At 44.5% G+C, this 25899-nt stretch overlaps 2 protein-coding genes and 1 long non-coding RNA gene across 5 annotated transcripts in view; 1 reads left to right on the top strand and 2 right to left on the bottom strand.

Moving 5' to 3' along the window:
- The window catches only part of LOC309509336, a 77463-nt gene that overhangs the window by 27433 nt on the left and 24131 nt on the right, over positions 1-25899 (top strand). For both annotated transcript variants that reach the window (XR_014209860.1, XR_014209861.1), the window contains exon 3: positions 9100-9211. This is a non-coding gene — a long non-coding RNA (uncharacterized lncRNA). The remainder of the gene's footprint in view (positions 1-9099; positions 9212-25899) is intronic.
- Positions 1-25899, bottom strand: part of LOC309509307 (pleckstrin homology domain-containing family A member 7-like) — a 44050-nt gene that overhangs the window by 4328 nt on the left and 13823 nt on the right. Inside the window, exons 2-3 of one of the 2 annotated variants that reach the window (XM_082183968.1) lie at positions 9082-9154; positions 8910-9005 (exon numbers count right to left, since the gene is read on the bottom strand). In XM_082183968.1, coding sequence (XP_082040094.1) covers positions 8910-9005; positions 9082-9154 — 169 coding nt within the window. Of the gene's footprint in view, positions 1-8909; positions 9155-25899 lie in introns of both variants that reach the window. The other variant, XM_082183967.1, reaches the window with a different exon arrangement.
- Positions 20582-22210, bottom strand: LOC309509297 (putative nuclease HARBI1). Its single transcript, XM_082183952.1, has 3 exons — positions 21392-22210; positions 21186-21300; positions 20582-21038 (listed from the first exon to the last, which is right to left on the bottom strand). Exons 1-3 carry the CDS (start codon positions 22177-22179, stop codon positions 20622-20624), a joined length of 1320 nt encoding a protein of 439 aa, XP_082040078.1. The 5' UTR covers positions 22180-22210; the 3' UTR covers positions 20582-20621.

Here is a 25899-nt window from a genome sequence, read left to right as displayed (position 1 = left end):
CATCACGGACATAACCATGTTCAAGAGCTTCGACTGCGCGTTCAGGCCAGAAACGCACAGTGTCGAGCTGGCAGACGGCACCCGGTGCAGCGGGATCGCTCAGCGGAGGGGAAATGCTGAGGTTTCCCTCATCGACAGCAGAGGACAGCGACGCAAGGCGGTGCTGAAAGACGCTTTGTTCGTACCGTCGTACCCCCAAAGCATCTTCTCAGTGAAGGCAGCGACCACCAGTGGGGCTACGGTTGTCTTTAAAGAAGATAAAGACGCCCTGATAACCAGAGACGGTACCAGGTTTAACATTTACGTATACGGCAGGTTGTATTTTTTGCACACTGAAGCTGAGTCTAATGATAAGTGTAACGCATGTCATGACATACAGACGTGGCACGAGATATTGGGCCACTGTAACTATGACGATGTTTTTAAGTTGCAGAACGTCGTTGAAGGTATGCAGATCAAGGGCAAAACAGGCAGACCCGAACAAGGGTGTGAGGTGTGTATACAGGGAAAATTTGCCCAAACCAGAAATAGGGACCCTGATACCAGAGCAAAGGCTCCCTTACAGATGGTACACACAGACCTCGCAGGTCCAGTAGCCACTGAGTCAATAGATGGTTACAAATATGTGCAGTCATTCACTGATGATTACTCAAGCGCAGTATTTGTATATTTTCTAAAGAAGAAAAGTGACACTGTACAGGCTACGGAAAAGTTCCTAGCAGATGTGTCCCCTTACGGGAAAGTGAAGTGCATCAGATCCGATAACGGAACGGAATTTACATGTGGTGATTTTCAAGCGCTGTTGAGGAAAAACAAAATCAGACATGAAACGTCAGCTCCGTATTCCCCGCACCAAAACGGAACTGCAGAGAGGGGTTGGCGTACTCTTTTTGAGATGGGTAGATGTATGATAGTTGAAAGTGTACTACCAAAGCAGCTATGGCCCTACGCAGTACAAACAGCAGCAATGGTACGCAACAGGTGCTTTAACAGGCGTACAGGGCAGACTCCTTATGAGTCGTTGACAGACAAGAAGCCTAATGTATCTAAGATGCAAAAGTTTGGATCTGTATGCTATACTTACAAACAGGAAAAGGGAAAACTTGACTCCAGATGTGACATGGGGCGTTTCGTAGGTTACGATAAGAACAGCCCGGCTTATTTGGTGTATTACACAGATACAAACAAAGTTCAAAAACACAGACTAGTGAAGTTTGTGAGCAAGGCAGCTGTGGAAAAACAAACACAGACGGGTGAGCCAGATCCAAGCGACGACTATGACAATTTGAGACCCCTGACTTGCGAGACCACACAGAGTAGGAGTACAGAAAATGCTCCAGAGCCAAGTGTACGGAGTAGAAGTGCTCATAGTGGTAGTCCAGGGACAGAAACAAGGTCTAGTGACCATAATCAAGCACAACAGAGTGTGACAAGTGGTGAACCCGAGAGTAGGAGGTATCCGGCTAGAGAAAGAAGAACACCGAGTTACTTAGATGACTTTGTAACTGAAGACAGTGATAGTGACGGGGTTCATATCACAGTAGACTATTGCTGCAGAGCCGTGTGTGGCATTCCACAGACTTATGGGGGAGCAATGGGGTCAGCTAACTCAAAAGAATGGGTAAAAGCCATGGATGAGGAAATCCAGTCCCTAAACGAGAACAAAACCTTTACCCCGACAACACTACCAATAGGCAAGAAAACAGTGGGGGGTAGATGGGTTTACTCCATCAAAACCGATATAGATGGAAAAGACAAATATAAAGCAAGGTTTGTAGCTAAGGGTTACAGCCAGAGAATGGGAGTAGATTATGGGGAGACGTTTTCACCCACTGCAGACTTGACGAGTGTTAGGGTTGTGCTACAGAAAGCAGCACAGGAGAATTTACTCCTACACCAAATGGACGTGAAAACAGCGTATTTGCACGCTCCCATAGACTATGAGATCTACATCAATCCACCAGAAGGCTATCAAGAGAAAGAGGGTATAGTTTATAAGCTAGAGAAATCGCTTTATGGTTTAAAACAATCCGGGCGGAATTGGAATAGGGTTTTGCACGATTGCCTAACTGAGGATGGTTTTAAACAAAACCCAGCCGACCACTGTGTTTATGCCAAAGAGTCAAAAGAAGGGAAGGTGATCACCATCATATGGGTCGATGATTTGATCATTGCAGCGAGTGATAAAGAGAGACTGAAAAATGTGAAAGAGATGCTTGCAGAAAAGTTTAAAATGAAAGATCTGGGCAAACTGAAAAATTTTCTGGGTATCGATTTTAGTCAGTCAGATGGGTGTGTAAAGATGTCACAGGAAAAGTACACTAACAAGATACTACAGCGTTTTAATATGCAAGACTGTAGAGCAAGAGAAACACCCTGTGAGCAAAAGCTAGAATATACTGAGGATGCAGTAAAGATGGAAGATGTCAGGATGTACAGAGAGGCTGTGGGAAGTCTTATATATCTGACTGTTTGCACCAGACCAGATTTAAGTTTTGTTGTGAGCAGGTTGTCACAATTCTTTGCTGAGCCTACAGAGGAACAGTGGGTCACTGTGAAGCATGTACTTAGGTATCTCAAAGGCACAGCAGAGAAAGGGTTAAGTTTTAGGAGAAATGACAGTGAGAAACTAGGTATACAGGCCTACAGTGATGCCGACTGGGCAGCGGATACCAGTGACAGACGCAGTACCACAGGATACTGTGTGAGCCTAAGTCAGAACAGTTCTCTGATCTCGTGGAAGACTAGAAAGCAGCCTACTGTTGCGCTATCCACATGCGAGGCGGAATATATGGCACTGGCATCAACCATACAAGAGTGTCTATACCTAGAACAGTTACTGGGAGGTATAGATAACTATAAATACACACAAACTATAGTACATGAGGACAATCAGGGAACAATCGCTCTTGCCAAAAACCCTGTAAACAGACGAAGATGTAAACACATTGACATAAAGTATCACTTTATCAGGTCTACTGTGAATGAGGGAAGAGTGACTTTGATGTATTGTTCTACTGATAACATGATTGCTGATGTAATGACCAAACCTGTAAATAAGTTGAAACTGAAGAAGTTTGCAGGTCCTCTTTTTGGAGATTGATATGTGTATGACAGGAGTCCACATTCATTGTTTTTTGTTGTTGTTGTTGTTGTTTTTAGTGTATAGCAATCTGAGTACAAGTGGGGGTGTTAAAATATGTTCATTAATGTCCTCAGTTGTATATTAAGAATGTAATGCAGTAACGTTACTGTTCTGTATTGTGCATAAGCCACAGGGGGGCACTAAGGTGCAGGCTAAAGAGGACGCGTTTGTATTATTGTTTTGTTTGTCCCAAATGTTTTACCGTATTAAGGCTGTCTGACCGTGAGACTGATGTGTCTGCAGCTCGTGAAATAAATATGCCGAAAACGGCTAAAGATGGCTCATCTCTATCGTCTATAATCACCTCTATAATAGTTAAGTTATAGTATAGCTGTGGTCTCCAACGTGGTGCCTATGAGTTGCCCGCTAAACACATTCTATAAATAGCTCCAACTTGCCGTCGGGGTTCCAGACTTCGAATAAATGGTATCATTTTGCGACCTTTTCAACTAAACGTTTCAATTTGAACTTTTGCCTCTACAAAATTACCCAACTCTCTTTGATTATACGCTGTCATTTGCGTTGCGTATGAGAAACATCAAATGGCAAACGCTCAAAAAGCGGAACAAAACTTGTTTGATCTGAGCAGCGCAGAGCATTATCAGATCGTGGGCAAAGCAGCTGTGCGGGCTGATCTCGATCACGCGAACATTATTACACAGATCCACTGAGAAGCAGTTCAATTCAGCGCAGAATTCTCTATCTCTATTATAAACACACAACTGACTATGTGATTTAAGCTTGTAAAAAGCTAGATGAAACAGCGCTGATATTCTCAACATATTGACGCAAAAAAAACAGGGCGAAACATTGTTCTGAGAACAAACCAGTTAGAAGACATTTCACAACTTATGAATTAACTTTAGTAAAACAAACTTTTTTGGCAGAAATGTGCCTGTATTCATATTACAAATGCTGTTATATTAATATAGTCACGTATAAATGTATTAAATATAATCCTGTAATCAGGGACGGACTGGGGCTAAAAAACAGCCCTGGACTTTCTCCCAAATAGGCCCATCATCCGGCCATTCGCCTCTAGCCGTGTGCGACAGACACTAGCCAGGATGTCCTGATACTATGCCACAATACTGTAGCCCAGCGGTTCCCAAACTTTTTTTCCTGTGCACCCCCTTCTATGTCCCAAACGGGTTGGCGCACCCCCAATCCCCACTTCAAAAAAATAACGCAACAAAGCTTTGTTTTATCGCAATATAAAGACTCATGTTTAATCATGCGCAAATAACCAGAACACGCATGACAATAACAACATCAACAAAGTTTCAACATAATGCAACAAAGCTACACACAAGCTTCCACTTTTAAGAGGACGAGTGACAGACACAGGCTCAGTAACAGAAAGCACGGTTATTTTCAGCCGCGTAATTTAGCTTTATTTAAAAACGAAATATTTTGTAACATTACACATGTGACATGTTTTAAGGTCACTTTTGATCACTTTAATGCATCCTTACTGAAAAAAAAATTCGGACTAACCAACACATTTTTGAACGGCAGTGTACATTTAGTTGGTCATTATTGCAATATAAACACTATCAGAGTGATCAACAAGGTATATCTTCATTTACCAGTCGAAGACGGAGCAACTTTCTGCTCTTATGTTTACTCCGTGCACTGTCAAGGGCTTCATCATATCTGTCGCGGTACCGTCTTTGCAGCAATTATTTTACCGCAAATACTGCATCGCGCGCTGTTGGCATCGAGCCTGGAAAAATGTAGCCACACTTTTAATCGACTTTCCCACATCTTTAGGGAATTGTGTGTGTGTGCTCGCGTCTCATATGAGTATGTGCGCGGAGAGTGTGCTCGGGTCACATTGAGTATGTGTATGTGCAGGGCCGGCGCGTCCATATAGGCGAACTAGGCAATTGCCTAGAGCGGCACTTTTGTAAGGGCGGCAAAATGTGTGCCAATCGGGAATGAACAATTCACAAAATAGGCTATTTGCTGAGCTGCCCCTGCGCCGCCCCGCGCCGCCCCGCCCCCTGCTCTCACGAGTCATGACTCATGACTGAGTGATGGGAAGTTCGGATAATTTTACTGACTCTATTGTTCGATCTCGTTCATAAAAATGAACGAATCTTTATTTGAGTCATTTCGTTAATTTAAGTGGCTTTAAATGTTACACAGCCAAAATCCCCGATCACATCCACCTATAGTATATGTATATATTTGCTTCCTCTTGGCCTAAAGTGTTCCTGCAACGGGAGTGTTCTCTGGCTAGAGCGCAGAACAGCGGAGTTTGTATGGACAGAAGTGCATGCCTGAGCTTGTGTTTTGGGTTAGCTGCGTTGCTTTGACATTGTGGAAAATATAACAAAAAAAACAAAATATAGGCTATTAGCAGGCGCGTCGTTAGACGATGTTTTTTTTATAGCCCCGGATCTCAAAAAATTTAATTTATTGATAATTATTATTAGGCAAAGTGGCAAGCAGCACGAGTCCACGAGCCGTGAGAGCAGGGCGTGGACAGTAGCGCGAGTGTTAATGAGTCACCTGAATTCAAGTTCAAGCACCGGTTTCAAGTTTCTCACGGATGAACTACGGGGGCCCACCACGCGACCGGTTTAAAAAAAATAACGCAGTCAGCACCGCCGCACAGTCTTCAGTCACACCAGATGTTGTCAGGCTATATGTCAGTAAAACTCAGAAAAACGAACTTACTTACGTCGTGCCAGCCGTTTGCTCGCGGCGCGCACTCTTCAATCACGCAAATGCAGTTTACTGTTTACATCTATGCAAAATTATTCTTGAAAGATTTCTCATTTAAGGCCATTCCTGTTTGGAATATGTGATTGGGCATTGTCAACAATAAGCAGAAACATTTTGCATTTCCATTATATAGTGTGGATCATTCATTTCAACATTTATCCTCATTCTCATGTTTAAGAATCTGTTATCTGCTTGACAAATAATTTATGCTACTGCCCACTGACATGCTTTTAAAGCTATTGTTATCAAAAAATGTTGGCCTTCAAACACCTTAAAATGCACATATGTAGCCTAGGTCTGAGAAATCAAAATTTTCTCGGGGGAGCATGCCCCCGAACCCCCCTAACTACCTCACATTTGAATGTGTGTGTCTTTGTGGTAATATGGCCTGGACTGAATTTTTTAACCAGTCTGCCCCCCTGCATATAGGCCTAAAATATACATTATTCTCTGTATCGAATCATGTTATCTTGTTACCCAGCCCCTGATGTTTTTGGCTCAGCCCCTGGTGTTTTTAAAACCTAGAAACGCCCCTGGCTATTAGCCTTTTTACCCGTTATTATAAATCTAAATTAATCTCGATTTTAATTTAACTTAATTTCGTTTTTCTTTATTTAAATTTCGTTTTACTTTATTTAAATTTCGTTTTTTCTTTATTTAAATTTTAAATTTTGTTTTTTCTTTATTTAAATGTTTTTTTTCTTTATTTAAATTTTACATTTAGTTTTTTTCTTTATTGAAATTTTGTTTTTCTTTATTGAAATTTTGTTTTTCTTAATTTAAATCTACCCTTTACTGTGTCAGTAATTTGTTAGTCAGAAAAATATAGACTACCTTAAAGTATTGCTTAATTTAGACGTGTGTGTGCGTTTTATATTGCTAGTGCAGCGCGCGTCAAGTATATAAGCCCTGCCCGCTTGAGGTGCGCCGCTTCCCGCTCGCGGTGTTCTGTAGTTTACTAAAAGTTTATTAATTCTGAACGTGTCGTGTCTCGCGTGTCCATCTATATTGCACCACCAAATGCTACACTGCACTCCCTTGTGAAGTCGATTGGATGAACGGTTCTCGAAATAATCAAAATGCAAACGGACATAGGCTATAGACACATAGAGATTCCTGCCTTTTTTAGAGAAGATGTTCTGCACCCTCTCGAAGCTTTGAATATTCGATGTTCATTACTACCGAAGCTTCGAAGCTCAAAAAATGGTAGTCGGACCAGCCCTAGGGGCGGCACAAATGTTTTTCGCCTAGAGCGGCAGAAGTGCACGCGCCGGCCCTGTGTATGTGCGCGACAGCCGCGACTCGAGTTTGTGTGTGTGTGCTCGCGTTTCAAGTATGTGCGTGGTGAGTTTGTGTGTGCGCGCGCGCGTCTCATATGAGTGCGTGAGCGACTTTAGGTGTGTCGTTGTGCATTTCATATGTATTTGTTTTATCAAAAACTAATAAATTATAGTTTTTTTTTTTATTTAAAATAAAAGGAAAAGGAATTTACAAAGGAAATGTTTACTGTTCATGTTTTTTTTATTGTGTGGAAAAATCCCACTTAAAAAAACAGACCGCCATTACATTTTTCCTCTCGCGCACCCCCTGGTGGTAGCTCGCGTACCCCTGGGGGTGCGCGCACCACACTTTGGGAATCCCTGCTGTAGCCTATCAGACAAGGTATTCACAGCAAGTAACATCTCAAAACCAATGATGATAATTGGGGTTGTGTTTATTAAGGAAGCCTCAGCCTTCAAATAAAGACAAAAAATGTACAATGCCATAAAATACAAATAATGAAATGTCACTGGCTACAAAAGCCCCAAATTACACAAACTTGTCATTATAAAACATAGTTACTATACCAGGGGTCTCCAACCTTTTTGTGTGCGAGGGCTACCTCAAGGGATAAAATAATCTAGAAGGGATTTTTATTTGTTATACTCCAATATGTATTATACATATAACATGGTGAAGCTTTTTTACTTTTCACCATCATATGGGAAATAATAAAATATCTTGATATTCTGGTTCAGACTTACAAGCGTAAAAAAAAAACAATTCCTGAAAAATTATGAAAATATTCATTGATTTTTTTGTTGATTTTCTATAAACCTATTGTATGTGTTATCAAAAACAGTAGGCCAAACATTTAGTATAAATATAAATGAATAAATAAATAAACTGCCATAACTTCTAAACAAAACATTACAGGCAGGGACGGACTGACAATCTGTGCGTTCTGGAAAAGTCCAGAACGGCCGTCCAACCGAGGGCCGTCGGCACAAAAAAAAAAAAAAAGTCTAATAAAGCAATATGAACAGCCAACAGCAGGGGCACTAATACGATCACTTATATGCTACATGTAAAAAACAACAACTGGAAGAAGAGTCGGCCTATAGCCACTCACAGAAAGTTAGTTTTATAAGGCTGCACTTTTAAATTTGCTTACATTATATTTGAATAGTTAAGTTATAGTATAGCTGTGGTCTCCAACGTGGTGCCTATATGAGTTGCCCGCTAAACACATTCTATAAATAGCTCCAACTTGCCGTCGGGGTTCCAGACTTCGAATAAATGGTATCATTTTGCGACCTTTTCAACTTAACGTTTCAATTTGAACTTTTGCCTCTACAAAATTACCCAACTCTCTTTGATTATACGCTGTCATTTGCGTTGCGTATGAGAAACATCAAATGGCAAACGCTCAAAAAGCGGAACAAAACTTGTTTGATCTGAGCAGCGCAGAGCATTATCAGATCGTGGGCAAAGCAGCTGTGCGGGCTGATCTCGATCACGCGAACATTATTACACAGATCCACTGAGAAGCAGTTCAATTCAGCGCAGAATTCTCTATCTCTATTATAAACACACAACTGACTATGTGATTTAAGCTTGTAAAAAGCTAGATGAAACAGCGCTGATATTCTCAACATATTGACGCAAAAAAAAACAGGGCGAAACATTGTTCTGAGAACAAACCAGTTAGAAGACATTTCACAACTTATGAATTAACTTTAGTAAAACAAACTTGTGCACTAAACGTTACCCTCTTGTACAGCCATCCTCTGATCACCACAGGGCAGTTGGGGTCTCTTTTTGCCGCTTGACATCTCTTTCCAAACGTCTGCACTTTGTCGTGACACTGCACATATAATCACACAAACCGTGTCATTGGGTTTGAAACATTCTACCTGTGTTTGTGTAAAAATGTGATTCACCTTGTCTCTGATTGGCAGAAAGGAGACTGTGGCGCTGCTGGAGGCCTGACTGACTCTGTCCTGATCCTCCATCCTAGAGACAATAGCGATGGACACCGAATGAATCATCAATAAACGTCAAGCTGTTCAGGTTAGCCAGCTTTGCTGTTAAACCACAATTTTGGATTTAAATGTCACATAGGCCTGGTTCCTAGTTATGGTTTTCAAATATGTATGGTTATATATGGTATATGGTTTTTTCGGGTGTAATATAGCTGTTTGTAAATGTAATTCCTCAGAATCACAACCTGTAAGTTTGAGTAATTATTGATGTATACATTTAAAAATACGTAGTTTTGTGTTTTACATTGTGTAAGTTTCCGGCTAACTCGCGTTATTACTGTCTTACTGAAATACTTATGCTGAGCAGCTGTGGGCCACTATTACCCAAAATTGTGTCTATTAATGCAGATTGTCTGACATTCTTACTATTTACATTGGATAAAGATAAAGGATGGAGCAAAATTTGTTTTACAAACTTTAACGTTAAATTAGAAATAAAAAACGAACAAAAAAATTAGAAATATGTAATACACATCGGTTTGTTGATGAACATGCACTTGTTAACCCTCTGGGGTCTGAGCTGTTCTCTTACGAGAGGTTCTCTCGTACTTGCGTAAGTATCTTACGCTAGGGGAAAACCTCTTTTCCTCGAGATATTGAAGCCAAAAATTATCCTTAATTTTGCAATAATGTAAAACGCATTGCAGCAGCATGCAGACATGGGCGAGACAGCTCGCGCGCCCATTGGCTGCTCTGCGGCAACTGCACCAGCCTATCGATAGAGGCCCCTCATGACGTCAGAACCAATGAGGGTGCTTCGCGCCCATTACGTCATGTCCCGCCGAAAGCGGGTCGGGCTAGGGCTATAAATACGGCCCAGAGAGGCTGGTTTGGTCAGTTTTTTATCTCTTCAGCGAGCCTACGCATCGCTGAATCCTGAGAGGAAGCCGCGCCGTCTGATTCAAGCACTCAGCGGGAATTGTTCTGCATCTGAAGCTGCCGGTCGACAACTCGCCGCCTTCAGTCGCCGTTCCTGCTCATGCTTTCCGGCGTACATATCCTTTTCTCTGCTACTGTGTTTTGTGTATGTGTATGTTCGCCGCCGCGACACACTCTCATTGCACTAAAAGAGCCGGGCGTCTTTTTCAAGACGCCCCTTTCCTGAGGACGCGCAGCTCTCGCGCTCGCTGACGGCGACTGCCCTCACTGCGAGCTAGTTACTGCCTATGGTGACTCTGCGGACTCACCTGGCATCCTTCTCCGAGACTGCGCCTCCGCCCCCCCAACCCGCAAAGCTCGCCGGTGCGCCCACTTGCCTTGCCTGCTTGGAGGATGATACCTGCTCTCCCTCTGTTCGAGCCGCGCAACCCGCGCCGCTCACAGGGGATGTCAGGAGCGGACGGTCACGGGGCTAGCTTTCTCTCTCCCTCTGTTCGAGCCGCGCAAACTGCGCCGTTCACAGGGGAGGCTGGAAGCGGACGGTCGGGGTTAGTTTTTCTTTACGTACAAGAAAGCTACCCTGCCCCTGCGCCCCATTCACGCGTCACTCACCGGCGAAAGGAGAAAAGAATGTTTATAGTCCCGCCGAAGCTGGACTGACCTGAATTTTCTCACACATTTCTCAGTTCCCTGATCAGGCGACTGGAAATATAAATATTGCAGCGCCTGCAAGCAAACACCGAAGAAAACATGTTGACGCTCTTATATGCTCGTGCATCTGAAAGCCTTTGTGTCTCAGTGGCGGAATCTTTGGTTTTTCGCACGAGAGACCGGTGTTCGAATCCCGGTCTAACGGCAGATCAATTATGCCTCCAATGCTTCGCTCTGTCAGTTCCCTGAAAGGCGACTGCAGATGTGCATTTTGCAGCCAACGAGCGCGTTGTACGACCCGCTCGCCTGCACCCAAACACCGTTTCTATGGTTCCCGTGCGTCACTGGCGAAAGGAGAAAAGAGCGTTTATGTCCCGCTGCGGCCGGGCCGAATTCTATTTCTCACACATTTCTCATTCCCCTCTGAAGTTCAGGCGACTAGAAATGTCAATACTGCAGTGAGCGAGCCTGTTGTAATGCACGCACGCCTGCAAACAAACGCCAGTATGTTGACGCTCTCTGATAATACTCGCGCTAACTAAATGCCTATGTGTCTTCCCCTGTGGCCCAGTGGCAGATTCTCAGGCTTTCACGCGAGAGACCCGTGTTCGATCCCGGGTCTACCGGCAGATAAAATTATGCCTTCAATGCTCGCTCTGTCAGTTCCCTGAAAAGGCGACTGCAGATGTGTATTTTTGCAGCCAACGAGCGCGTTGTACAACCCGCTCGCCTGCACCCAAGCACCGTTTCTATGGTTTCCGTGCGTCACTGGCGAAAGGAGAAAAGAGTGTGTTCCTGGTCCAGCTGCGGCTGGATCTACCTCCATTCTCACACATTTCTCTGGAAATGTCAATATTGCAGTGTACGAGCCTATTGTAATACACGCACGCCTGCAAACAAACGCCAGCATGTTGATGCTCTCTGTTTCTATGGCAACTTCTCGCTCGTTCAGTTCCAGTAAATACGACTGTTCCAGTGTATTCTGCAGTAAACAAGTCGGCGACACAGCCCGCTTGCCTGCACACAAACGCCGCTTTTACGGCTACCCAGATAAATCCCATAAGAGTGTATTTTCTGGTGTTCCGGCCACGGCCGATGGTGTTATGTGTAGACAAAATGCCCACTGCCCAGTGCTCATTCCTACACAGAAACACAGCCCGTCACACAGGGCTCGCGCACATGAAATCGACCCAGATCGATTGCGCATTAAATGTGGTAAATGTGCCCACTGCCCACAAACACTACGTTCTGCATGTCTCAAGGTTTCTGTAAAACGAAACCAACATGCATTCGCTCTGCTCAGGCGGACAATGCTCTCAGTGTTGTAAATGTGCCCGCTATCCCACGCCCACATTCACACATAGACATGACAGGTCTTACGGGACTCGCCCAGCCCTCCCCCTCTCGGTTGACCACCGCAGAGGAGTCGAGCGCGGGCAATCTGCCCGCGGGCAATCTGCCCGCTGTTATCAGCGCGCCCCCTGCCTCAAATGTCATAAGCGCGACGCTTATGTTGCAGCACACTGAAGCCCCTCTGTCGCTGAGCGACCAGAGCGCGCTTCGCATTCAACCCCTAGCCATTCGTGCAAACGCATGGGCAAGGCTACCCGGGGTTTCGAAGTGGGTGCTAGACATTATAGAAAGAGGCTATTCGCTACAGTTCGGTCGACGCCCGCAACGCAAAGCGGCGCGAATCGATACTACGGTGAAAAAGGAAGTAGCACACCTACTTCAAGCCGAAATAGCGAAGTTACTGAGCAAAGGGGCTATAGAACCCTTATCACAAGCTCAGAGCGAAGGGGGCATGTACAGCAGATATTTTCTGGTACCCAAAAAGACGGGGGTCTCAGACCCATTCTAGATCTAAGACGACTAAACAAAGCACTTCTGAAACGACGGTTCAGAATGCTCACGACCAAGAAAATCCTCTCGCAAATTTGCCAAGGGGACTGGTTCATGTCGATAGATCTGAAAGACGCTTATTTTCAAATACAAATAGCGTCACGTCACAGGCGATTTTTGAGATTCGCCTTCGAGGGTCAGGCATATCAGTACACAGTCCTGCCATTTGGCCTATCCCTGGCACCTCGCGCATTCACGATGTGCATGGATGCAGCGCTCGCACCCCTCAGGCTCCGAGGCATACGAGTGCTGAATTATTTGGACGATTGGCTGGTTCTAGCTCGATCACAGTCGGAGCTCATAGAACACAGGACCATATTACTCGATCACCTCGAGAATTTAGGTCTTACAGTCAATTGGGCGAAGAGTTCGCTGTCTCCCAGTCAGAAAATATCTTTTCTGGGCACAGATCTGGACTCGCTGTCTATGACAGCACAGCTGTCGCCGCAGCGCAGACTAAGTATTCAGCGCATGACAGAGATTTTTCGCCACAGCGCTTTAGTCCCGCTCAAAAAGTTTCAAAAGATGCTGGGTCTCATGGCTTCAGCATCCTCAGTGCTTCAGCTGGGTCTGCTTCGCATGCGCCCGCTGCAGTATTGGTTGAAAGCGCGCACCGCGCAGAGCTTGGACCTCCGGTCTCGCGCGCCTCAAGGTCGATCAGAAATGCGTCGCAGCTCTGAAACCTTGGACAGTGACAGACTGGTACCGGTCAGGGGTAAGCCTGGGGACTTCCTCGAGTGTGAAGGTGGTGTCTACGGACGCCTCAACCTCGGGATGGGGAGCGCTGCTCGAGGGCAGACCGTTATTCGGCCAGTGGTCGGAACGGGAGAAGCTTCTGCATATAAACTGCCTGGAAATGATGGCAGTCAACAACGCGCAGAGGCGCTTTTTGTCCCCAGATAAAAGACACCACGTCTTGGTCCGTTCGGACAACATGTCAGTGGTGGCTTATATAAATCACCAAGGAGGTATCAGATCCAGAATCCTTCACAGGCTGACGGAACACCTCCTGGTCTGGGCTCAGCACAATCTGCGCTCGCTCAGGGCAGCGCATGTGCCCGGCCATCTGAATGAAGGACCAGACAGACTGTCCAGAAACTATCTTCCGGCAGGAGAATTTTTACACCCACAGACAGTCAAACTGCTATGGAGGACATTTGGCAGAGCGAAAATAGACCTATTTGCGTCTCAAGAGAACGCTCATTGTCAGGAATTTTTCTCCAAGAGCAGGGATGCGCTGGCTCACGTGGCCCCGCTGCCCGCTCTATGCGTTTCACCCTGTCACGCTCCTACCCCAGGTGTTAGAGCGATTCAGGGAGAGCGGATGCCCTGTGCTACTCGTCGCCCCATTTTTGGACAAACCAAGTCTGGTTTCCAGTCCTGATGCAGCTGACGAGTACCGCCCTGTGGCCGATACCGGTGAGGAGGGATCTCCTCTCGCAGGCAAACGGCTCGATCTGGCATCCTTACCCGGAGCTTTGGTCCCTACATGTGTGGGCCATCAACGGGTACCCGTTAACCTCCCAGCGGGAGTGTTAAACACGATCACACAGGCTAAAGCTCCATCTACGAGGCGGCTCTATTCCTCAAAATGGTCTGTGTTCACTAGCTGGTGTACAGCGAGTGGCACTTCACCCTCACGCTGTGGGGTGCCGGAGGTTCTCTCCTTTTTACAAGAGCTTCTGGATAAGGGCAGAACCCCATCCACGCTCAAAGTTTATGTGGCGGCCATAGCAGCGTTCGCTGAACCACCGCTTGGCCAGTCATTAGGAAGGAACGATCTGGTCATTCGCTTCCTTAGAGGAGCTAAGAGGCTGAACCCTCCCAGACCTCCCTCAGTTCCCGTTTGGGACCTTTCCACGGTTCTGAAAGCCATGAAAGGTGCCCCATTCGAGCCAATACAGTCAATAGACCTGAAACTCTTGTCTTTCAAAACAGTGTTTCTTCTGGCTCTCGCTTCAGTGAAGCGCATAGGGGATTTGCAAGCGCTCTCAGTGAGCGCGACGTGTATGAAGTTTGGGCCTAATGACTCGAGAGTCATACTCAAACCAAAGCACGGATATGTTCCTAAATCCCTCAATACACCGTTTAGGGCACAGGTTATCTCCCTGTAGGCCCTGCCGGTATCTGAAGAGGAAGGGGACGCAGGCTTCCTTTGCCCGGTCAGGGTGTTAAGAGCCTATGTGTCTCGCTCATCTGTTTTCAGACAGACGGAGCAGCTCTTTGTTTTTGTTCAGCGGACGTTCTAAGGGACTAGCTGCATCAAAACAGATAGGTGTCAAAGCGCACTCCACAAGAGGCATGGCCTCGTCGTGGGCTTGGTCCAGTGGGATTGCCTTGCAAGATATCTGTATGGCGGCAGGCTGGGCCTCCCCGTCTACATTTATAAGGTTTTATAACCTCGAGGTTCCCGCTTTACAAGCTAGGTTGCTCTCGGTTTAATTTTTCAGTATTGCCCGCCCGATGCTATCGGCTCAGGATGCTGAAACTGCTAGAGCGTCGATCACTGATCGTCTGTATACTTCTGTGGGCAGTGCGTAAGTCCCCCATATTTATCAGTCCAGGCCGAGTTCGCCCTGGCTGTGTGGAACACTTGATATAATATGCTCTTATCAGAGCTCTATATTACAGGAATGATGCTATTCTAGCCCCTCTTCCCGGATTCTCTGTGAGTCCCTTGTGATTAGACACTGTATGAGCCCCGGGCACCTGCCCTTGGGACTTTAGTGTTATGTCTCAAGCACGCACGGCGTTTTACACTGTGTTCCCCTAGCATAAGATACTTACGCAAGTACGAGAGAACCTCTCGTAAGAGAACGTACTCGGTTACTAACGTAACCTCGGTTCTCTCTAGAAGAGGGAACGAGTACTTGCGTATCTTGCCGTGCATGCGTCACGTTCTGATTCGCTTCAGCGATGAAAAAACTGACCAAACCAGCCTCTCTGGTCCGTATTTATAGCCCTAGCCCGACCCGCTTTCGGCGGGACATGACGTAATGGGCGCGAAGCACCCTCATTGGTTCTGACGTCATGAGGGGCCTCTATCGATAGGCTGGTGCAGTTGCCGCAGAGCAGCCAATGGGCGCGCGAGCTGTCTCGCCCATGTCTGCATGCTGCTGCAATGCGTTTTACATTATTGCAAAATTAAGGATAATTTTTGGCTTCAATATCTCGAGGAAAAGAGGTTTTCCCCTAGCGTAAGATACTTACGCAAGTACTCGTTCCCTCTTCTAGAGAGAACCGAGGTCACGTTAGTAACCGAGTACGTTTTCTGGTCCTGGAGGTGTTCTGACATGCTCTGACATTTGTGCTTATTTCTGTTACTTGTGACATTTTCATGGCTAAAGTCTGATTACACTGTATTTAGCACAAACTCTGCTACAATAATATGTCAGCAGCATGTATGTAAAAGTTTGTAGTTTTGAGATAATGACATTTAGGCTATGCGTGGTTTGTGAAAATACCAAAAAAAATGGTCACTGAAATAAGGCCATGAAACCCATACTGATTATTTCTCCACAAGACTTTTTAAAATTGTATCACGTAGCTTAGAATATTTGCTTCAAAACTATGTGAAAATCATCCTGACTGCTCATTCAGATAATCCCGTTATCCTGTTCTCATAGCGCACACTCTTCAATTGCACGCGCAAATGCGGCGGCGCGCGCTGTATATCCCCTGTCACTGTATATAAAGTGCAAAAGAAACTACGAGCATGCAACGCCGTTACGTTGTAAATTACACGAAATAAAAGTAATGCAGGTATGATTTTCATTCTATTCACCAGGAGCAGTTTCCATGTTTCATTAACAGTTATTGTTAATATTGTGTATTCACCATGGTAACTGTCGTTTCCATATTAACCCCAAAATGCCACTATTTTTCTTTGTGTTTTTTTTTATATTTTTAAATGACTGTAGTGGCTCATACCAACATTGTATTAACAAAAACTGGTTTGGAACTGCTATTTAATAGCTTTAGCATAATGTTTATTTATTAGTAGGCTACTAGTCTTTACTATTAGTCATATTCTTACAATTTATGTTAAATAAAGGGGAAAAGTACTTGTGTGTGTTAACAAATTTTGGGTAAACATGTGTTATAATTTGCCTATATAATATATACGTGTATATGTATGTATATATATATATATATATATATAGGCAAATTAGAACATGTTTAAACAAAATTTGTTTATATATATATTCAATGTAAACTTTGATAATCATAATTAATAAATCGCAATTACAATTCGAAGGGAATAACCGGCAATTATGATTTTTGTAATAATCGTGCAGCCCTAACTTAGGTGAAGAAACCTGTTTATTATTTATTCATTTGATTTTGCAACTGTTCACTGATACGCCTACTGGCAATATTAAAGCGGTTTAAAACGTATCCCCTTAAAACGCTATTGGTCTCGACTATTTAAAAAGGTATATGACTTGGCCTAAAAAAAAATTTCAGTCAGAAGAATTTTTTTTACTTTAATCCCTGTGTTAGTAATCCTTTGTCGAACTCTTCTGCAATCAAAACACTGACCCAAACGTACTCTAGCAAATTTAACAAGGAGATTTCAAATAATGTTCACACCATGGCTGTCCTTAGGGCTACTAAAGTAGTTTAACATCCCGAACAAAGCTTATTAAGGTTTCTGGAAATCCTACAACAGTTTCATGACGGCATGCAGGCTCGTGTGATTGTGGGTACATCTCGATCCCCCTCCTTTCCTGTGCAGGTAGGAGTGAAACAGGGGTGTGTACTGGCTCCAGTGATCTTCAATCTCTTCCTGGCAGCAGTCACCCTCCTCTCCCGCAATTCCCTCAGCCCAGACGATGGTGTTTGCCTACAGTTTCGTCTGGACGGGAACCTCTTTAACCTCCGCCGCCTGCAAGCCATCACCAAGACCACCACAACCACAATTCACGAACTGCAATACGCTGATGACTGTGCCCTCGTAGCCCACAGCCCTACTGCAATGCAGCACACACTGGATGTTGTATGTGCAGTTGTGGCGAGCACGACGAGGTCGAGGGCCGTGGGAGGACGGCGCGAGGCCGGTGGCGCGATTGATAATGAGCGGCACGTGCGCGACGCACCGGTCTCGCATCTCTCACGGAGGAGCGGAAGCATAAAGGAGGAGCGACGACAGTGAAGAGCGAGAGAGGACAGGCCTGAATTTTATTTGATGTGTTTCTGTTTTGTGTTGCCAGCAGTCGTCCGTGAGGGGCTGCTGGCTTTTACTTTCATTTTTGTATTTGTGTATTTATTTATTAAATATGTTTGAATGTCCGCCGGTTCCCGCCTCCTTCTTCCCATAACTTCTGAACCCCGTTACAGCAGTCTACCAAGCTTGTGGCCTACAAGTCAACATCAAAAAGACTGAGATCATTGCACAGACCACGGTCCCCACCCTTACACCTCCTGAATTCTACATCCATGGCACACCAGTAAAGGTTGTTCAGCACTTCTGTTACCTCGGAAGTATCCTAATACCCACCTGCGTCATAGACAACGAGATCCAGGCATGCATAAACCTCGCCTCCTCTGCCTTTGGTAGACTTCGATCTCGAGTCTTTGTTAATAAACATCTCCGTACCTTCACCAAAGTGGCCGTCTACCAGGCAGTCTGCGTATCCACCCTGCTGTTTGGTGCAGAAGCTTGGACTCCCTACCGCAGGCATATTCGGTGTCTCGAGGGCTTTCACATCAGATGCCTCCAGCGCATACTAGAGCCCCTTTCACACAGCACTTTGAACCCGGCAAATTGCCGGCAAATTGCCAGAGCGCCTTCTGTGTGAACGCAAACTCGACCCGGGATTTAAGCCGGGATCGATGCCGGGTCGGGACCTAGTAACATTGCCGTGTTCAGACCCGGAACGCGCGCTGTGTGAACAAAAGCCAGGACAAATGCCGTAAGGGGTGTGTCGTAGTGACGATGCACGAGCCTTCGCAATGACGTAGTTATCGTGCGACTCTGTTACTCTAGAAGAAAGTTTGTGTTTGTCATCGATACAAGAAAGAACGAAAAAATGTCTGCAAACTGGACTGAAGCAGAGACCCGAGAGCTCCTTGCAATCCGCGCCGAAGCTGAGATCGTTCGCCAGCTTTGTGGAACGGTACGTGATGCGTTAGTGTACGACCGAATCCGGAAAAAAATGATCGAGCATGGTTTCTCGAGATCGAAAGCGCAGATCATAAGTAAACTTAAGGCGCTGCGTAAAAAATTCCACCAAGTTCACGACTACAATGGAAAGAGCGGTAGCGGAAGATTAGACTGGCCTTTCTACGACCTGTGCTACGGCATATGGGGAACGAGCCACTCGGCAAACCCAGTGGCACTACTGGGGAGTATGGACTCGTCTTTTCCTTCGTGTACAAATGACGAAGAGGAGTTATCACCAGAACCGTCTTGTTCCTCCGCATTTTCCTCTTCTTCTGCTTCTCCCTTGCCCTCAGTTGCCTCCAGTCCGGAGACCATTGAAGAAAACCCTAGAGAAATTCGTTCAGGTGAGCTATATAACCATTAACTATATTGTTGGGGACATTCTAAAACGATGAACGTGAAAAAAGCCAGAATCGCACTTAAATCTAACGTGCAAAACGTCATATTACGTATATTCTTCCCTGTATATAGTATACAGTATTAATAAATAAGCTTTATAGTAAATTTGGCCCTCTAATATCACTGTGTTCATGCATCAAGCCAAGTTTAAGTGTTTTAAAATGTCCCCATGGTTGTAGTCTTTAGTTTGTGTTTTGTCTGCCATACATCACATGTGTATTCCTGGTTAATAATACAACTTTTGGGTTTGTCTTTTCAGAATCGCCTCAACCACCTCCAGCTAAAAAGGCCAGAAAGCCCCTTTCAAGGACTCAAACAATTATGAAAGAGGTGAAGGACCTATTTTTTGAAATGGACAGAGACTTTGAGGAGAGGGAGCGTGTTCGCTTGGCAGAGCAGAGGGAATACGAGGAGCGACTGAGGAGAGAGGCGAGTCTGGCAAGGGAAGATGAACTGGCAAGGCAGATGTCGATGCTGCGCGAGCTACAAGAGACCCAAAACCGTTTTTTGGGTGAACTCCTACGCCACATGCCAGCTCCGGCACCCACACATTATTATGTGCCTCCACGTCATACCCGCTTCAATATCCCAAGCACATCAGAAGAAACGGAAAACAGCACATTCACGCCGTTGTCATCCTCTTCGTTTCTACAGCTGGATTAGGAATAGTATACAGTCATAGTATATTTTAATGCTGCGCGAGCTACAAGAGACCCAAAACCGTTTTTTGGGTGAACTCCTACGCCACATGCCAGCTCTGGCACCCACACATTATTATGTGCCTCCACGTCATACCCACTTCAATATCCCAAGCACATCAGAAGAAACGGAAAACAGCACATTCACGCCGTTGTCATCCTCTTCGTTTCTACAGCTGGATTAGGAATAGTGTATATAGTATATTTCAAAGAGTTTTAAAATATTTTTTTCTTTAAGTGTTTTCATTTGTGCTCTAATTTATATTTGCAATCTAGATTAAACACTTTGTATTGTTTCATATAATGTATATGTTTTATTTGCATATAAAAGTTTGTGTTCAACATATTGGTGTGTGCTTCATTATTGCTTTTTCAATATAACTGTGTACAGTGCCATATTAATACATCAATTACATATAAAATACGTAATGTATTTAAAAAAGATAAATATTAAATAGATTTCATTTAATTGAAATACAAACTACTGAAGTCACTTTTCTATATCTTAAAAAAAAACAAAAAATGCTGGGCTAACTCAGACAAGCTGCTAAATGATTAAATGTACATAAAATGTTTTTCAAATTATATTTCAAATAGTTTATTTATCATCTGTGACCACACTCCATTATTTCAGTTATGAAAAAAAGTGACTGACAAACTTATTGAATAGTTTTACAATAAATCATTTTTATTGAAAAACTTTGACATGGTGTGAAATGGTTGTGCAGGTAAAGTAACACGAGTCATGACAAGAGAGTCATCATAGCCTCACGAATTCCTTGACAATTATGTCCTCCCACCCCCTGAAACATATCTTGATCAGGCTCTTGCAAATCATCTGTGATGTTCCAGTCAGGCAAATAAACTTCTTTGTTCAGCTCACAAATATTGTGCAGAACACAACAAACAGCAACAACATCAGACATCAGAGCAGTGTCAACATCGTTGCGCTTAAGCAAACACCTCCAACGACCTTTAAGGCGACCAAAGGCGTTCTCCACAACCATCCGTGCTGAGCTCAGTCGGTAGTTGAAGTGTCGTTGTTGAGGGGTCAGGGCATGGTGGTTTGTGAAACCCTTCATAAGCCAGTTCTTGAGGGGGTATGCCGCATCGCCGATTAAATGGACAGGAACCTCGACATCATTCACTGTCATTGAGTTCTGTTAAAAAAATAAATGTAAAAATACATAAATCACAATGCAATTTTTTACAATGCAGCTGTTAATGTCATACATGGCTTAATACACTTGCATCTTGATATCAAAACATGACAAATAAAATGTGCCAGTAAAACAAATATTGCGTACCTCACGAGGAAACAGGTATCCACCCTGTTGCTCTGCCATTTTGAAAATGGGAGAGTTGGACAACACACGAGCGTCATGTGTGCGCCCAGGCCAGCCCACATATACATCTGTAAAGCTAATAAAGAGACATGGCATTAATATATGGACACATAAAAATTAATCAAATTTCTGTAATGAACACAATAGCTTAGGAACTACATTCTTACCAGAAATTGTGGTCCACAACAGCTTGAAGTACAATCGAATGCCATCCCTTACGATTGTAGTAAGCTGTAGCATCTTCTTGGGGAGCAATTATAGGGATGTGACTACCGTCTATGGCACCAGCACACAAAGGATACCCACGTTCAGCGAACCCATTTAAAGCCTTTTGAAGAGCTTCTCCTTTGGGCAAGGAGATGAAACGTTTCAAAAGCTTTGTCTTCAGTGTTGCAGTGACTTCGTGAACCAGTGTACAAACAGTGGATAGCCCCACACCAAAGAGACAACTGATTGTACGGTACTCGCCAGGGGTAGCATACCACCACAAAACAATAGCCAATCTACGGCGTGGTTCAAGGGGCTTTCTCCAGTTTGTAAGCTTGCGTCTCAGGCTTAGCTCAACAAGTTGCAGAACAAACTCAAACGTGTCCCGTGACATCCGAAAGTGCTGCCGCCACTGATCTTCGTTGAAGTTTTCCAGGACATTTGACCAAAACACAGCCCCTTGAGGTCTTTGTACCATCCACAGTCTTCTCTTCGAAACACCCAGTTGCATGAGCCGTGTACAAAGAACTGTAGCTTTTAGCATCCAATGGCGTCTCCGTGCTTTACGTCTCGCTGCTTCATTTTCTTTCATACTCTCCGCCAATTTAACTTCCAGCGTATTCCGTATCGAATTAACACGTTGAAAAGAACTCAAAATCGAAAATAAAATTGTGATTTGACCACGAAACATGTTGTACATAAACAACAAAGTTTGAACAGCAACATCTAATGCCTGATCAGCTGCCATGTTGTTCAAAGCAATGCAAACACTTCCGCTTTTCGACGCGTACTTTATACGTCACATCCTGACGTCACGCGTCTTTCCGGAACATACACGGGTTGTGTGTGAACGCGCTCTCTGATTCCGGAAAATCACTGGCAGTGTGAATGAACCAAATCAAACGAACCCTGGTCAAATCCCGGGTCACTTTATCCGTGTATTTTCCGGAATCTCTGTGTGAAAGGGGCTTGAGTGTCACATGGAAAGACAAAATCCCCCACACGGACATCCTACAGCGCACCAACTCCAGCAGCATGGAGGCAACCCTTGCTAGGCGGCAACTGCGATGGGTTGGACATGTTATCCGCATGCCCTCCCACCGCCTACCCCGGCAGGTCCTCTATGGGCAGATATACCCAGCCAACAGGAGACCTGGGGGTCAGAAGCGTTGCTACAAGGACCACCTCAAGTCGACCCTGAAAAGCTGCGGCATCAACCCTTGAGTCCTGGAAACAACAGCTGCCAACCGCCAGGCATGGAGCTCTGCATGTGGTCTGGGGGCCCAACAGATCGAATCACAGCGCGCCCAACACAGAACTGTGCTACGTCAGCGCAGACACCAACGCGTCCAGCCACACCCACACCCATCCTCAGATTCAGCACTCACATGTCCCGACTGCGGCAGGACATGTGGCTCCCGGATTGGGCTTCACAGCCACCTTCAATGGCACCGCCGACAGCAGCGGCTGCCTCAACACTCTAACAACGCATCCTAGAAGTGACGTCATCTTCGAAATCGATGGACTGCATAAGAAGAATTAAGGAATCTTTCAGAACATATTTTCACGAAGAATAAGAATAAAACAATAAAATTGCAGTAAATTGCATTTTATTATTTTTTTCCTGTAAACACACAGCTTATACCTGGGAAACAGCTTTATAGCTTATGCTGTGAAATTGTAAACAATCCTTCGAATAAAGTGCCAATGGCATGAAACCTGAATGGAACTCACATTTTAAAGTAAAATTTAAAGTAAAATCCATCAGAAGGTTGTCCAGAAAAAAATTGGACACACACAAAAAAACCTGCTGTGTGAAAAAGAGTAGAAAAAAGGTGCATTTCAAATACATTTAAACATTTACCCCTCTCATTCAGTCATAATTAGGCTGCAAGACTGAATTATGAACTGGTAAACGACAAACTGATCACAGAACATGTTTGTAAAGCTTTAAACAGCAATGTTATCAGCTTTTACGACTAAACATTTGCAAACAACAATGTACTGCAGAATCTGCGTATCAATTGATTTTGATTAATATGCGCGACGCAGAGCCGCCTTAACCTAATGTTAGGCCCTGGGGCTGAGAGGTTTTGTAGGCCCCCCATCCCCTCGATTTATAGAGTCTCATTTAAAAAAAGTGTAATATCTAGGTAATCTACATCACAGAATGCATTCATTTCTTTCGAGACCTACAACAGTGAGTTTTTTAATATTGTTTTCAATTTTAATATTGTTATTAACATATCACTGAGCACATAAACACAAGACACTTTAACAACCACACACAGCAACTAAATTTCAACTTTACGCAAATGAGAAGCGATTTTCGCGAGCGACAACCAATAGGAAAGAATCCTTTCAGTGGAGCTCAGCTCCCGTCACCGTCTCGAGTGCAGTCAGTGCAGGCAAGACAGAAGAGTTCAAGGGCGATTTCACTGTTTTATATGATTTACTGTAACTAACCACAAACATGGATATAATAAAATGATGCATGGAAAATAAACTGTCGACAGTCTCAGTGAGTTTATGCTGGATTTAGTGCGTAAATCATTTTGTTTACAAATTAGACGCTTTGCAGTTGTTATATACATGTTAAAGATTTTATTTTGGATGTGTTCATTGTGATTATATTGGCTGGGTTTATAAAATTGAAAGGATCATTGCTTGGTACATTTGGAAACAAAGCTTGTCTATTTCTAAATGTAATCGCGTGCATCGCTATGGGCTGATGATACTGTCCGTGTGTTGAAAAAAACTTAGATTAAACACACTCGCAACAGACACACCCCAAAGCGGAGACGTTACAGCGTTGCCAGCGGCACTGAGCGGACTTTTGCCGCTGTAGTGGACACGCACCGTAAAGCCTGGTTTATACTCGACGCGTCCGCACCTATACGCTGATTTCACGCAGCCGCCATTTTGAAATCGAAAGTGAGGCTCCGGTGGGAAGAACCCCGGAAGTAAAGATAAACAACAATGCCTTGGATTACCAACCTGAAGCTGCTGCCGCGATTTACACTATTGGATGTTAATATCCAATATAGGATATGTATATAGTTCATTCCTGCTTCGTTTTTTACATTCTGAATTATATATAAAAAAATCATTTTATTTATAAATGAATTTCACTGTATATAGTCTAAAGTATGAAAGAAATGTTTGTACATTTTTAGAATTGACACAACATCATTAAACACAACAATACGCCATCGCATTCACGACTCTCCTGTGATTAAAGGCGACACTTCCGGTTTTCTTCCCACCGGAGCCTCGCTTTCGATTTCAAAATAACGGCTGCGTGAAATCAGCGTATGGTCCGCACGAGCGCGAAGGTGCGCGCGGCAAAAATTACGTCATCACGGTGTGGGCGGTCGCGCGCGTTGGGTGCCCAAGGGCCCATTTCGCCTGGCGGTGTGCACGGCAGATTTTGTAACAACGCGTGCGGCGCCGCATCCGAAGATGAACGACTTCGAGCCGAATCTGGCCGAGCTCGAACTTCTCACCACACCGGCACCCAGTTTGCACGTCTAAATTAGTTGCTTACATTTAAAAAATTTGCATTCAATAGCATAAAAAGTATTTTTAATGAACATAAAGGTCCATGTTTAATAAAAATGTTCACGAAACTTAATTAAATGTTTAGTGAATTTTGTTATATTGTACACACATTCTCATATCCATATATTTCGTTTTATTGTCACGAGTAATAATCTCAGGGTTTACTGGGTTTTACACTATTCTTTTTGTAGTGTGGTATTGGTGGTGGTGTACTAAAATAAACATTGTCACTAGTGTAGCTTTCTTCTTCTCACCGCTGATTAGGGGGCGACTCGAGTAATTGTCCTCTAAACCATCTATGGTTTAGAGGACAATTACTCGAGTCGCCCCCTATCGTTTCACAGAATAGTACAACGGCGAGCGCGTCACGCCTCGTCCGTTTGCGGAGGTGCGCGCGCAGTCTGCGGAGACTCGCGCTGCGGAGCCAGGCGAAAGTATAACCAAGGCTTAACGCCTCATTCGCGCCGCGGGACCTCTAGACGCGCGTAAACGCGTCTTTGCATTGACTTAACATTGAAATCACTCGCGCCAGACGCTCTATTCGCTTTTGGTGTGAACGCACCATAACAATAACATTAGAGCGACAGCACTACCAACGTCCACAAGCGAATAGTGACATACAGCGACAAAATCTGACAAGTTCAAACAATATGACCTTTTCAGCTCATCATGAACATGGGAGGCCCCTGGGCTTCAGCCCAGGTAAGCCCGTGCATTAATGCGGCCTTGTGCGCGAGGGAGAGAGAGAGCAAGACAGCGCTCGGGTGAGTGTGCACGCGCGGCCGGGGCGCGCGCTCTCTCTCTGCTCGTTCATATGCCCTGTCAAGCGCGCCCTGTTAAACTGACAGGACTTAAAAACACATGCAAATGATACACTTTCACTCTATGATGGTTAGACTTTGGAAGT

Source organism: Leuciscus leuciscus (assembly GCF_965113295.1).
Source record: "Leuciscus leuciscus genome assembly, chromosome: 11".
In the NCBI taxonomy this organism is placed as follows: Eukaryota; Metazoa; Chordata; class Actinopteri; order Cypriniformes; family Leuciscidae; genus Leuciscus; species Leuciscus leuciscus.
Note: the sequence above shows the minus strand (reverse complement) of the source record. Positions and strands in the feature narration are given on the sequence as shown.